The sequence below is a fragment of the Mustelus asterias genome, chromosome 19, assembly GCF_964213995.1.
Source record: "Mustelus asterias chromosome 19, sMusAst1.hap1.1, whole genome shotgun sequence".
Lineage (NCBI taxonomy): Eukaryota > Metazoa > Chordata > Chondrichthyes > Carcharhiniformes > Triakidae > Mustelus > Mustelus asterias.
The window spans coordinates 81,212,144-81,226,580 of record NC_135819.1 but is presented as its reverse complement, the minus strand read 5'-3'; the positions used below and the strand labels follow the sequence as shown (position 1 = coordinate 81,226,580).

General features: G+C 46.9%; 1 protein-coding gene across 3 annotated transcripts in view; it reads left to right on the top strand.

Annotated features, from left to right (window-relative positions):
- fam107b (family with sequence similarity 107 member B) overlaps positions 1-14,437 on the top strand; it is a 158,717-nt gene that overhangs the window by 135,100 nt on the left and 9,180 nt on the right. For all 3 annotated transcript variants that reach the window (XM_078235997.1, XM_078235995.1, XM_078235996.1), the window contains one exon: positions 7,674-7,857. In XM_078235997.1, coding sequence (XP_078092123.1) covers positions 7,727-7,857 — 131 coding nt within the window. In that variant the 5' untranslated portion in view covers positions 7,674-7,726. The remainder of the gene's footprint in view (positions 1-7,673; positions 7,858-14,437) is intronic.

Below are 14,437 nucleotides of genomic sequence, written 5' to 3'. Positions count from 1 at the left end.
AAGTTTTGACCTAGTAACAATATAGGTGTTTATTCAATGTCAGAATTTGGCTGCTGTTTAGCATTGTAACGTGAGTAGAAGCTATTCTGATATGCTTACACTGATTACATTTCAACATATAAATGGCTGGATCTGGTGAGGGAGGGTCGTATAGGTATATGATTGTGCCATTGGATTGAGGTATGGTTTTCCAGTGTGTAAAACATGTTTATTGACTGTATTTATACTGTGCTGTGGAAAGTGGCTGATCCATACAGACTGACATTAGATATAAAAGTGAGATCATTATGTGAAGCTTGCTACCACAAGACAAGCACTATAGTCCTGTTTGAGTATCTTTAACAAGAGGTTATATATTGCTGTTCATGGATGTATAAAATAGAATAGTGTGTAAGAGAGAGAGATACATAAAGATAGGAGACAACTTTTCTTAAAACGAGAATCCAGCTTCAGATAAGTAACATGTCTGGATTGGAGCAAAGTATACTTCATAAATATATATTTGTACTCCTTACAACATTATTAACAACTGTGAACTCAATAATCTTTGTGAGATTCAGCAGTGACTTTTAATTTTTCTAATGAATGCCTCTTATCTTTGTCCTGCCAAGTGCAGGAAAATAATTTTGTTGATATCTGGGTGGGACCTAATATCACAGCCTCCAACATCCGCAAGCTTTGACTGTGGATGTTTTTACAATTTATACCCTCGAGCTGGTTGGACTTCAGGGGGCAATAGACAAACCATTCTGAAATTGTGTCTTATTCAGAAAGACAGGGACCTGCTACTTCTTCTCATTGGAAGTTCCCTCAGTACTGACCCTCTGACAGTGCAGCACTCCCCCAGTACTGACCCTCTGACAGTGCAGCACTCCCCCAGTACTGACCCTCTGACAGTGCAGCACTCCCCCAGTACTGACCCTCTGACAGTGCAGCCAGATCTATGATAGTCTGCAGAGGGGAATAAATTAATCAGACTATGGAGAGGAAAAAATGTCAATGATTTTGAAAATGCTAATAATTTCAAAGTACAATCTTCAAAAGGGATTTTCCACAGTAACTTCATTGCAGTGTTAATGTCAGCCTACTTGTGATACTAATAAATAAGCTTTAAAAACAAAGTGGCAATGGAACAAATCCAGCAGCTTTGTGGCTGTTTTTGATGTGAAGTAAATTTGTTAAATGTGTGTGTGTGGTTTTGGTTAAGCAGGGGAAAGGGAAGCGAGAGATTCTGTGTGGAAACTAGGGTCCTAGATTTATTTTAAGTTTATATGTCGCCAACTCCAACCAGTCAGGATTTATAAACCTCCCTAAATACTCTTCCAGTAAGTGCTTCCCTGCACACAAACACCTTTGTCGAACTGTTCTACACAAGTAACTGCCAGATTTGGAGACATTTTCAGTTTGAACATTGTGCCCACTCTCCTCCAATGTTTAACAGAGGGGTATGTGCTAGATAGACAACCTACTTGTTCACATTATTGGAGAGGATAGTGGGCTAGAAGGTTATGGCCACAAACAAAAGAGCTGGCAATGGGGGACAATGTTGTACCAACATATTGGCTCCCTTTAAAAGTGAAAAGTAAAGATGAGGTGAGGGTACTGGAGGCGGAGACGATGACCAGAATTTTCCCACTCCCACCACCGTGCCGGTAAACCATTGAAATCTCCATTCGCATTGGCGGGACGGAATATCCTGCCAGCCTGCAGGGCTGGAATTTTCCAGCCAATGAATGATTTCAAAAGAAAATTCGGATGGGCACTTTGCAAAATAAATTTGCCGGGCTACGGGAAAAGAACGGGAGAATGGGACTGACTTGAGTTGCTCTACTGAGAGCTGTCAGGCACTCAATGGGCAGAATGGCCTCACTTTGTGTCATTATGACTCCGACTGTCAAGTATTCAGATTGTGGAGGTTTGCAAAAGTGGAGACTGTAGTTGGCGCAGCCCACAGCTCAACCAAACAATCACCAATGAATGCCTCAAATTTTCCAAATTGCCTATGGAAAATTCTGCTTCCATCTCTAACTTGATGTGAGGCAAATAATGCTGAAAGCCTTGGGGGAAATTGTCAAGAATCAAACAGGTTATCCAACTTTCCTGTCAGAGGTTACAAGACAGATTCTCACAGTAAATTTCAGCGAGTTTTTTATATTTGCAGACCATTCCATACATTCTTTGTGCTACAAGGATTTTTACAATGGCTTCAGAGCCAATATGCTGGCTTTTTTTAAATAAAAGAGAACACTGGCCAACTTCCTGTTGAGACAGTAAAACAAGTGGTTAGAATACTGAGGATGACTTTCTCTAATGTTTTATAACTGTTTACCGGGCAGTTTGTGACACATATCAAAGCATTTTCAGGCAATGGCAATGAGCTGTTTTCTTTAATTATTTGTTTACTGGTTTTCCATCTTACCAGACAAAAGTGAAACATCTTTGGGATCATTTGACTGGGGTGACATCTTCCAACTTGGACAAAACACCTTTGTAGGTTTCCAAGATTCGGGTCTGACGTGCAGCCCTGTCCACGGAGGTAATTGGCCGGAATTCTCCAGCCGTTCGCGCCCTGCCGCCGCTGCCAGAGAGGACGGAGAATTTGGCGCTCAGCCAAATCTCCATTCACCACATCGGGACTGGAGAATCCCACTGGCGTGAACGGCCGGACAATGTGCAGAGTAAATTCAGTGATGGGGCGGCACGGTGGCACAGTGGTTAGCACTGCTGCCACACACGAGTACCCGGGTTCGATTCCCGGCCTGGGTCACTGTCTGTGCGGAGTCTGCACGTTCTCCTCTTGTCTGTGTGGGTTTCCTCCGGGTGCTCCGGTTTCCTCCCACAGTCTGAATGACGTGCCGATTAGGGTGCATTGACCCGAACAGGTGCCGGAATGTGGCGACTAGGGGAATTTCACAATAACTTCATTGCACTGTTAATGTAAGCCTTACTTGTGACTAATAAATAAATTTATACTTACTTATAAATTAGAGATGCCTGGGTTTGGAAGTAGAGTGAAAGGATTTGAGAACCTTTGTGTCTTTTAGTTTATTGTAAAGTTGCTTTCAAAAAGAGAGAATTATTAGTGTGACAAATAACAAGAGTTCCAGGTGATTGGCCGCAGTCAAAGCTGATATTTTGGGCATTTCTGTGCAAATAGACAATGAAACCGAGGCTGTGGTACTCGTGTGTTACAGTTCACCCAGGGAGACCAACTTGCTGAGGCACCAGTCACTTTTTACCTGCATCTTGTAGTCTATAGTGATGTTAGAAGCTCCGACATTCCTTCCATCACACGGATGGCCAGCTGACCAGGAATCTCTCCCACTACGCAATTGGTGTGCGTTGGAAGGATTCTTTTTTAAAATGCATTCAAGGCCAGCATTTATTGCCCATCCCTAATTGCCCTTGAGAAGGTGGTGCTGAGCTTCCTTCTTGAACCGCTGCAGTCCCTGTGGTGTAGGTACACCCACAGTGCCGTTAGGTAGTGAGTTCCAGGATTTTGGCCCAGCAACAGTGAGGGAACAGCCAATATATTTGCATGTCAGGATGGGGGTGAGTGGCTTGGAGGGGAATCTCCAGGTGGTGGTGTTCCCAAGTATCTGCTGCCCTTGTCCTAGATGGTAGCAGTCGTGGGTTTGGAAGGTGCTGCCTAAGGAACCTTGGTAAGTTCCTGCAGTGCATCATATAGATGGTACACTCTGGCCACTGTTCGTAGGTGGTGGAGGGAGTGAATGTTTGTGGAAGGGGTAACAATCAGCGGGCCACTTTGTCTTGGATGGTGTCGACTGTTGTTGGAGCTGCACTCATCCAGGCAAGTGGAGAGTATTCCATTACAATCCTGTGCTTGTAGATGGTGGACAAGCTTTGGAGGGAGTGGGGTGGGGGGAGGGGTGGGGGGGGAGGGCATCAGGAGGCAAGATACTTGCTGCAGGATCCCTAGCCTTTGGCCTGCTCTGGTAGCCTCATTATTTATATAACTAGTCCAGTTCAGTTTCTGGTCAATGGTAACCCCAGGATGTTGATAGTGGGGGATTCAGTGATGGTAATGCTACTGAAGGTCAAGGGGTGATGGTTAAATCCTCTCTTATTGGTGATAGTCTTTGACTGGCATTTGTGTGACATGAATGTTATTTGCCACTTGTCAGTCCAAGCCTGGATATTGCCAAGGTCTTGCTGCATTTGAACATGGACTACTTCAGTCCCTGAGGAGTCGCGAATGGTGCTGAACATGGTGCAATCATCGGCGAACATATTTTTACTTTTGAATAAACTGAAAGTCGATAAGTCCCCTGGGCCTGATGAAATGTATCCTAAGATTCTTTGGGAGGCAAGGGATGAGATTGCAGAGCCTTTGGCTTTGATCTTTGGGTCCTCGCTGTCCACGGGGATGGTGCCAGAGGACTGGAGAATGGCGAATGTTGTTCCTCTGTTTAAGAAAGGGAATAGAAATGACCCTGGTAATTATAGACCGGTTAGTCTTACTTCGGTGGTTGGTAAATTGATGGAAAAGGTTCATAGGGATGGGATTTACGACCATTTAGAAAGAGGCGGATTAATCCGGGATAGTCAGCACGGATTCGTGAAGGGCAAGTCGTGCCTCACAAATTTGATAGAATTTTTTGAGGAGGTAACTAAGTGTGTTGATGAAGGTAGGGCAGTTGATGTCATATACATGGATTTTAGTCAGGCATTTGATAAGGTCCCCCATGGTCGTCTTATGATGAAAGTGAGGAGATGTGGGATAGAGGGAAAGTTGGCCGATTGGATAGGTAACTGGCTGTCTGATTGAAGACAGAGGGTGGTGGTGGATGGAAAATTTTCGGATTGGAGGCAGGTTGCTAGCGGAGTGCCGCAGGGATCAGTGCTTGGTCCTCTGCTCTTTGTGATTTTTATTAATGACTTAGAGGAGGGGGCTGAAGGGTGGATCAGTAAACTTGCTGATGACACCAAGATTGGTGGAGTAGTGGATGAGGTGGAGGGCTGTTGTAGGCTGCAAAGAGACATAGATAGGATGCAAAGCTGGGCTGAAAAATGGCAAATGGAGTTTAACCCTGATAAATGTGAGGTGATTCATTTTGGTAGGACTAATTTAAATGTGGATTACAGGGTCAAAGGTAGGGTTCTGAAGACTGTGGAGGAACAGAGACATCTTGGGGTCCATATCCACAGATCTCTAAAGGTTGCCACTCAAGTGGATAAAGCTGTGAAGAAGGCCTATAGTGTGTTAGCTTTTATTAACAGGGGGTTGGAGTTTAAGAGCCGTGGGGTTATGCTGCAACTGTACAGGACCTTGGTGAGACCACATTTGGAATATTGTGTGCAGTTCTGGTCACCTCACTATAAGAAGGATGTGGAAGCGCTGGAAAGAGTGCAGAGGAGATTTACCAGGATGCTGCCTGGTTTGGAGGGTAGGTCTTATGAGGAAAGGTTGAGGGAGCTAGGAATGTTCTCTCTGGAGTGGGAGGAGGCTGAGGGGAGACTTATTAGAGGTTTATAAAATGATGAAGGGGATAGATAGAGTGAACGTTCAAAGACTATTTCCTCGGGTGGATGGAGCTATTACAAGGGGGCATAACTATAGGGTTCGTGGTGGGAGATATAGGAAGGATATCAGAGGTAGGTTCTTTACGCAGAGAGTGGTTGGGGTGTGGAATAGATTGCCTGCAGTGATAGTGGAGTCAGACATTTTAGGAACATTTAAGTGGTTATTGGATAGGCACATGGAGCACACCAGGATGATAGGGAGTGGGATAGCTTGATCTTGGTTTCAGATAAAGCTCGGCACAACATCGTGGGCCGAAGGGCCTGTTCTGTGCTGTACTTTTCTACTGTTCTATGTTCTATGAACATCCCCACTTTTGACCTAATGATGGAAGGAAGGTCATTAATGAAGCTGTTGAAGTTTGTTGGGCCTAGGACACTACCCTGAGGGACTCCTGCAGAGATGTCCTGAAGCTGAGATGACTGACTCTCCAAAACCACAACCATCATCCTATGTACCAGGTATGACTCCAACCAATGGAGAGGTTTTCCCCTGATTCCCATTGATTCCAGTTTGGCTAGGGCCCCTTGATGCCACACTCGGTCTAATGCTGCCTTGATGTCAAGAGCAGTCACTCTCACCTCACCTCTGGAATGCAGCTCTTCTGTCCATGTTTGAACCAAGGCTGTAATGAGGTCAGAAGCTTAGTGACCCCTTCTTTCACTTTACTGATGATCAAGAGTAGACTAATGGTGCAGTAATTGGCCGGGTTGGATTTGTCCTGTTTCTTGTGTACAGGACATAGCTGTGCAACTTATCACATTGTCGGGTAGATGCCTGTGTTGTAGCTGGACTGGAACAGCTTAGCTAAGATGGAGGCCAAGGTGGGTCATCCACTCAGCACTTCTGGTTGAAGATTGCTGCGGATGCTTCAGCCCTATCTTTTGCACTGATGCGCTGGGCTCCTCCATCATTGAGGATGGGGATATCTGTGAAGTTTTCTCCTCCTCCAGTGAGTTGTTTAATTGTCCATCACCATTCACAGTTGAATGTGGCAGGACTGCAGAGCTTGGATTTGATCCGTTTGTTATGGAATTATCTATTACTTGCTGCTTAGCATACAAGTAGTTCTGTGTAATAGCTTCACCAGGTTGACAACTCGTGTTTAGGTACAAGCAAATTACTGCGGAAGCTGGAATCTGAAACAAAAGCATAAAATACTGGAAAATCTCAACAGGTCTGACAGCATCTGTGGGGAGAGAATACAGGCAAACCTTTGAGTCCAGATGACCCTTCTTCAATGCTAAGAGAATCAGAAGAGATTCATAGTATGAGGATGGGGGGAGCAATATCTCTGCTGAGTCCTTTGCTCTTAGCTCTGACGAAGGGTCACCTAGACTCAAAGTTGGCACAGTGCCATGGTGGCACAGTGGTTAGCACTGCTGCCTCACAGAGCCAGGGACCCGGGTTCAATTCCCAACTTGGGTCACTGTGTGGAGTTTGCACGTTCTCCCTCTATCTGCGTGGGTTTCCTCCGAGTGCTCCAGTTTCCTCCCACAGTCCGAAAGACGTGCTGGTTAGGGTGCATTGGCCATGCTAAATTCTCCCTCAGTGTACCCGAACAGGTGCAGGAGTGTGGCGACTCGGGGGTTTTCACAGTAACTTCATTACAATGTGAATGTAAACCTACTTGTGACACTGATAAATAAACTTCAAACTTTAACTTTAAATCTTCTATTGCCTCCCCACAGATGCTGTCAGACCTGCTGAGATTTTCCAGCATTTTCTGTTTTTGTTTCATTTTTAGATATGCCTAGTGTTGCTCCTGGCATGTCCTCCTGCGCTCTTCATTGGGGTATTACCCCAGTCCAATGCCGGTATCTCCACATCATGGCTCTTCATTGAGCCAGGGGTGATCCCTGGCTTGGTGGTGATGGTAGAGTGGGGGATATACCGGGCCTGTAAATTACAGATTGTGGTTCGGTGCAATTCTGCGGCTGCTGATTATGTATTTGTTCGAGTAAACTGATTAACAAAGGCTGGTTAAAGTGGAATACAAAGGAATTTATGCAAATTTATCAGCTAGAGGAAACAAACATCCCATCTGCTGCTGTGAGCCATTCAAATATAGTAAAATTACTTTGGGATTATTCAGACCTGAATTAGTTTTTATTTGGATTTTGTTTTACAGAGAGTGAGAAGCCAGAGTTGGAGCGTGAGGTGCAGGGTTTTGGGAACAGCACAATGGCTGAACCAGACTATATCGATGATGAAGATGGTGCAGAACTTATTAAACCGAAAAAACTCATCAACCCCGTGAAGACATCAAAAAATCACCAGGATCTCCACCGAGAGCTTATAATAAACCAGAAAAGGTAGATACATAATCTGAATTGTATCATGACTCAAATCTCCAGCAATGGGGAGAATCTTCCAGCCCTTCCTGCTGGCGGATGTTCCTGTCCTGTAGAGCGATGCCCCGTGGCGGGTTCCCCAGTGGCGGGATGGGTGAGCCACACAAAACGCCATAGACGTTGGTGGGACTAGAAGATCCCGCTGGTAGCAAAGAACAAAGATCAAAGAACAATACAGCACAGGAACAGGCCCTTCGGCCCTCCAAGCCCGCGCCGCTCCCTGGTCCAAACTGGACCATTCTTTTGTATCCCTCCATTCCCACTCCATTCATGTGGCTATCTTGATAAGTCTTAAACGTTCCCAGTGTGTCCGCCTCCACCACCTTGCCCGGCAGCGCATTCCAGGCCCCCACCACCCTTGTGTAAAATATGTCCTTCTGATATCCGTGTTAAAACTCCCCCCCCCTCACCTTGAACCTATGACCCCTCGTGAACGTCACCACCGACCTGGGAATAAGCTTCCCACCGTTCACCCTATCTATGCCTTTCATAATTTTATACACCTCTATTAGGTCACCCCTCATCCTCCGTCTTTCCAGGGAGAACAACCCCAGTTTACCCAATCTCTCCTCATAACTAAGCCCTTCCATACCAGGCAACATCCTGGTAAACCTCCTCTGCACTCTCTCTAAAGCCTCCACGTCCTTCTGGTAGTGTGGTGACCAGAACTGGGTGCAGTATTCCAAATGCGGCCGAACCAGCATTCTATACAACTGCAACATCAGACCCCAACTTTTATACTCTATGCCCCGTCCTATAAAGGCAAGCATGCCATATGCCTTATTCACTACCTTGGGCGGCACGGTAGCGCAGTGGTTAGCACTGCTGCTTCACAGCTCCAGGGTCCCGGGTTCGATTCCCGGCTCGGGTCACTGTCTGTGTGGAGTTTGCACATTCTCCTCGTGTCTGCGTGGGTTTCCTCCGGGTGCTCCGGTTTCCTCCCACCGTCCAAAGACGTGCGGGTTAGGTTGATTGGCCAGGTTAAAAATTGTTCCTGAGAATCCTGGGATGTGTAGGTTAGAGGGATTAGCGGGTAAATATGTGGGGGTAGGGCCTGGGTGGGATTGTGGTCGGTGCAGACTCGATGGGCCGAATGGCCTCCTTCTGCACTGTAGGGTTTCTATGATTTCTATGATTTCTCCACCTGTGACATCACCTTCAAGGATCTGTGGACTTGCACACCCAGGTCCCTCTGCGTATCTACACCCTTTATGGTTCTGCCATTTATCGTATAGCTCCCCCCTAAGTTAGTTCTACCAAAATGCATCACTTCGCATTTATCTAGATTGAACTCCATCTGCCATTTCTTTGCCCAAATTTCCAGCCTATCTATATCCTTCTGTAGCCTCTGACAATGTTCCTCACTATCTGCAAGTCCAGCCATTTTCGTGTCGTCCGCAAACTTACTGATCACCCCAGTTACATCTTCTTCCAGATTGTTTATATAAATCACAAACAGCAGAGGTCCCAATACAGAGCCCTGCGGAACACCACTAGTCACAGGCATCCAGCCGGAAAAAGACCCTTCCACTACCACCCTTTGTCTTCTGTGACCAAGCCAGTTCTCCACCCATCTAACCACCTCCCCCTTTATCCCATGAGATCCAACCTTTTGCACCAACCTACCATGAGGGACTTTGTGAAACGCTTTACTAAAGTCGATATAGACGACATCCACGGCCCTTCCCTCGTCAACCATTCTAGTCACTTCTTCAAAAAACTCCACCAGGTTAGTGAGGCATGACCTCCCTCTCACAAAACCATGCTGACTATCGTTAATCAGTTTATTCCCTTCTAAATGCGCATACATCCTATCTCTAAGAATCCTCTCCAACAGCTTCCCTACCACGGACGTCAAGCTCACCGGCCTATAATTACCTGGGTTATCCTTCCTACCCTTCTTAAATAAAGGGACCACATTAGCTTTCCTCCAATCCTCTGGGACCTCACCTGTGTCCAGTGACGAGACAAAGATTTGCGTCAGAGGCCCAGCGATTTCATCTCTCGTCTTGTAGCCAATGGTGTTCCCCTGCCAGTGGCCAATGACGAGCCACCTCTGCAGGGCAGGCAGGAAAATCCCATCCTATGTTAAAGGTGCTATATAAATGAAAGTTGTTGCAATGTCTATCTCTCTTTATCCCATCCGTTCTGTGTTATTGGCTGGAAAATGAACATACCTTCCAGCGACACGCCATTTCTGTCATGTGAAAGGAAATTCTTCCTGACTTGAGGGAGGTTCCAGGAAACAGTGCAGACCAGCTGCTCTGAAACCTGATCTCGATGGTGAGTAGAAGCATTGGGGAACCCATCCTGATGGCTCAATGGGTGAATACACTGCCCAGTATAGAATTGACTCAAACCCCGTGGCCCCAGGACTGATTCATTCACCGTGCTGAAGCAGTCAGTCTGAACAAAAATGAGACTCTGGAATCGGGGGAGAAAAATGAACCAAGATCCCCAAGTCGATGAATTTTTTTTACTGCAAAAATACTTGGATTTTCCATTTTACTTTTGTAAATTTGTTCCATGAGAATTAATTAAACACTGTGGATAAACTTTCTGCTGTTTACTAATCTTAAAGTTTATTTATTAGTCACAAGTAGGCTTACATTAACACTGCAATGAAGTTACTGTGAAATTCCCCAAGTCGCTACACTCCGGTGCCTGTTCAGGTCAATGCCCCTAACCAGCACATCTTTCAGACTGTGGGAGGAAACCAGAGCACCCGGAGGAAACCCACGCAGACATGGAGGGAATGTGCAAACTCCACACAGACAGTAACCCAAGCTGGGAATTGAACCCGGGTCCCTGGCGCTGTGAGGCAGCAGTGGTAACCACTGTGCTACCGTGCCGCCCACACTCTAATCTCAGCCCAAAACAGAGTGTACAGCAGGAAACTGTCCTGTGTGAACAGTGCCTAGTTTCAGCTGTAACAAACCAATGTGAACAGCTACTGCATTCGGAAGAGTTAATGTGGAGATTGCTTGTGCTTCAGGTGGTGCTTATCTCATCAGGTGGCAAAGTGCCACGAATAGGCTGTCTGCTTCCAGCTGCAAGTACCAACTTGTTCCACTGGTTTCTCCTGTCTCCTTCTTTTCCAGAGGGAGCTGTAAGTAGGGATTTATCAGCAATGTGTGATCCACCCGCCTGATCCTGGGATTCCAGCTGGATATCACTGCTGGAGTCTGGGAGCTCCCATGGGTTATTGCTCTATTCAAAAGCACCTTCGCAGCAGATGGTCTGGTCTCACTCGCAATGTTCCTCTGAAACATATCTCCAACTGCATCGAAACCAACTCTTACATTATAGCCAAGGCTGGTTTCAATCCCCCAAAGAAGCCAGAGAGCTTTTCCCACATGGTTTTCCCATTTTGGGGTTTTCCTTAGTTTTTGTTTGCTTCTCCATGGCCACAGGGATGTGACAAGCATCATCTCCATGGTCAGGGCATCATGCGTGTGATGCAGGCTTGATGGGCCAGCAAAATTTTGTTCCGCCCTTCATCCTTGTTGTGTCAAAGAACGAATGCCAGCGCCACTATTGAAAACATTCCAGCATGTGATCCAGCTGTGCTTATTGTCTATCTGACTGATGGGTCCCTTGCTGGCATTGATTGATGTTGTATCTGCTCAGCGGCAGACTGCAGCTCATGCTTCACAACTGCGAGGTTGCAAACAACTTGTGGACCAATGTATGACCATGAAGTATCCTCCATGTTATCCTTGGATCTTTGAGATTCAATGAACCTAAGTGAAACGGGAGTCAGTGGGCATCGGGGGTAAGGCTCTCCACTGGTTTGAGTCAAACCGAGCACAAGGGAAGATAGTTTGTTTGTTGGACATCGATCATCTCAGTTCCAGGATATTGTTGTAAGAGTTCCCCGGGGTAATGTCCCAGGCCCAACCATCGTGATGGGCGGCACAGTGGTTAGCACTGCTGCCTCAGTGCCAGGGATCCGGATTCGATTCCAGCCTCGGGTCACTGTCTGTGTGGAGTTTGCACATTCTCCCCATGTCTGCGTGGGTTTCCTCCGGGTGCTCCAGTTTCCTCCCTTGATGTGCAAGTTAGGTGGATTGGCTATGCTAAATTGCTCCTTAGTGTCCCAAGATGTGTAGTTTAGGTGGATTAGTGGGGTGGATGCGTGGGGTTACGGGGTTAGGACCTGGGTGGGATGCTTATCGGGGAATCGGTGCAGACTCAATGGGCCAAATAGCCTCCTTCTGCACTATAGAGATTCTATAATTCTATCTTCAGCTGCTCCACCAATGACCTTCCTTTCATCGTAATGTCGGAAGTGGAGATGTTTGCAAGTGACTGTACAATGCTCAATGCCATTCACAATTCCTCAGATAGTGAATCTGTCCACATCCATATGCAGCAAGACCTGGACAATATCTAATCTGGAGCTGACAAGTGATCTGTGCCACAAAAGTGCCAGACAGTCACCATCTCCAACAAGAGGGAGACGTGGCAGCTTCCATTAACATTCAATGTTATTATCTAATCACTCCCTCTCGCCCTATAGGGCAGCCAATCAAGATCATTAACCTGTCTTTCCTGAGGCTGGAGCTGCAGGGAGAGGCCACATTAATGTAAGGTGCAGCCTCAAAGGAGAATGCTGTAGCCAGGCAGGCAATTGGAGTTGGTGGGGGGTTGGGGTTTGTGGTGCACTGGCGGCCCCGTTGCTGTTCAGTGGGCATGCTGCCAAGGTGCCCATCCATGGCCAATGGAGTTCCCATCAAGGAGATCCCCCCCTGAGTCCACTGGGTGGCTGCCAGGATTTAACTGCTATGGGCTGTCCCAATGTGGGCAAAATGCCTCTGGGGTTGGGCAGTGGCCCCTAATTGGCCAATTGAGCAATGTGACATGGTGGCAGGGAGAGGGGGGCATGGCAGGGAGAGGGGGGCATGGCAGGGAGAGGTGGGGCACCCCTCATGACATTGGGCCAGGAAAATTCAGCCCTGAGAAACGGGTTTCCTCTCACTTGCACGGAAGACGATTTAACCTAAAGATGGTTCTACTTTTCAAATGGTTGGGTGTTATATTGACGAAAAGACAGAAAGGAATCTCCTGTCCAAGTGGATCACATCCGGATCCCGCCTGATTTACCCTAATTGATTTTAGCGGAAGGTTTGACTAAGGGTCATGCAACCCTCCCACGGGATTTCCCCCTCTGTATGGGCAGCAATGACAAAAAGCTATCCTGGAATTTATGGTTGCAATGCACACATCTTGGAATTTTTAATATTTTATTGAAAGGCCTTTGGGTTAAGTAATGTGTTTTTAGAAATGAGCCAACTGGTACAAGTTTTTGTTTAAAAGCTGTGCAGAATCAAAGGTGGGCGGCATGGCCTCACGGTGGTTAGCACTGCTGTCTCACAGCACCAGGGACCTGGGTTCGATTCCCGGCCTCAGGTCACTGTCTGTGCGGAGTTTGCATGTTCTTCCCGTGTCTGCGTGGGTTTCCTCCGGGTGCTCCGGTTTCCTCCCACAGTCCAAAGATGTGCGGGTTAGGTTAATTGGCCATGCTAAATTGCCCCTCAGTGCGTCCCGGGATGCGTAGGTTAGAGGGATTAGTGGGGTAAATATTTGAGGTGACGGGGATAGGGCCTGGGTGGGATTGTTGTCGGTGCAGACTTGATGGGCCGAATGGCCTCCTTCTGGGGTTTGTGGGGTTTCTATGATTCAATGGATATTAAATCCAGGTGAGCCCATTATACAGTGTCGCAGCTCATACCTGAACTGGTCCAATGAGGTCCATTTGTCTCTAACCAGAAATATTATTCAGAGTTACCGCACCCCCCCCCCCCCCCCCCCACCCCACCCCACCACCCCTGTCACTTTTGCGAATAGAAGCAGATGTTTTCTTCAGATTTGCACTACAGGGAATGAGAGAGAGGTGATTTGATTGGCAGGTTGACCTGGTGAATCATTCAGTGACAGAGGAAGCTGGAGACTGCGCTCCCACTGGCTGGGAACACAGAGATAGGGGAGAGGGATAGGCTGAAAACATGTAGCAAGTGGACAGCCCACGAGAGAGGGCAAACTGCAAGTCTGGGAACCCACCGCTGGAGGGTAAAATGAACCACATCAGTTTGTTTGGTTAGAAGTTAGCTAAATCGAAAGGTAAAGCAAGTCAGCTCACCCCCAGGGGACAGAGCATGGGGCTTGTTCTAATTCCAGAAATGAAGTTGAGGGATGATGTTGAGCAATTAGATTGAACTGTTTTTTGGGTCTGCTCACTTGCTCCCTGCAGAGAAAGCAGAGTAGTTTATATCTGGCATTGTGCTGTTAAGTGTCTCATTCCATGAGAGATGAGGACACAAATAGGTGTTGAAAGTTTCAAAATCCCGTTCAAATCACCAGGAGTTCCCACTACATTCTTGGGCTACACTATTGCATCATTAGATATTGGATAGAACGGGCCACATGGAGGACTCTGCACCTCTGTACCCAACGGAATCTCTAAGGTGAACCTGGAACTTGTTAGCCGATGGGAATGAATTTCCTGGGACCTTCGTTTGTTCTTTTGCTGTGACTACAC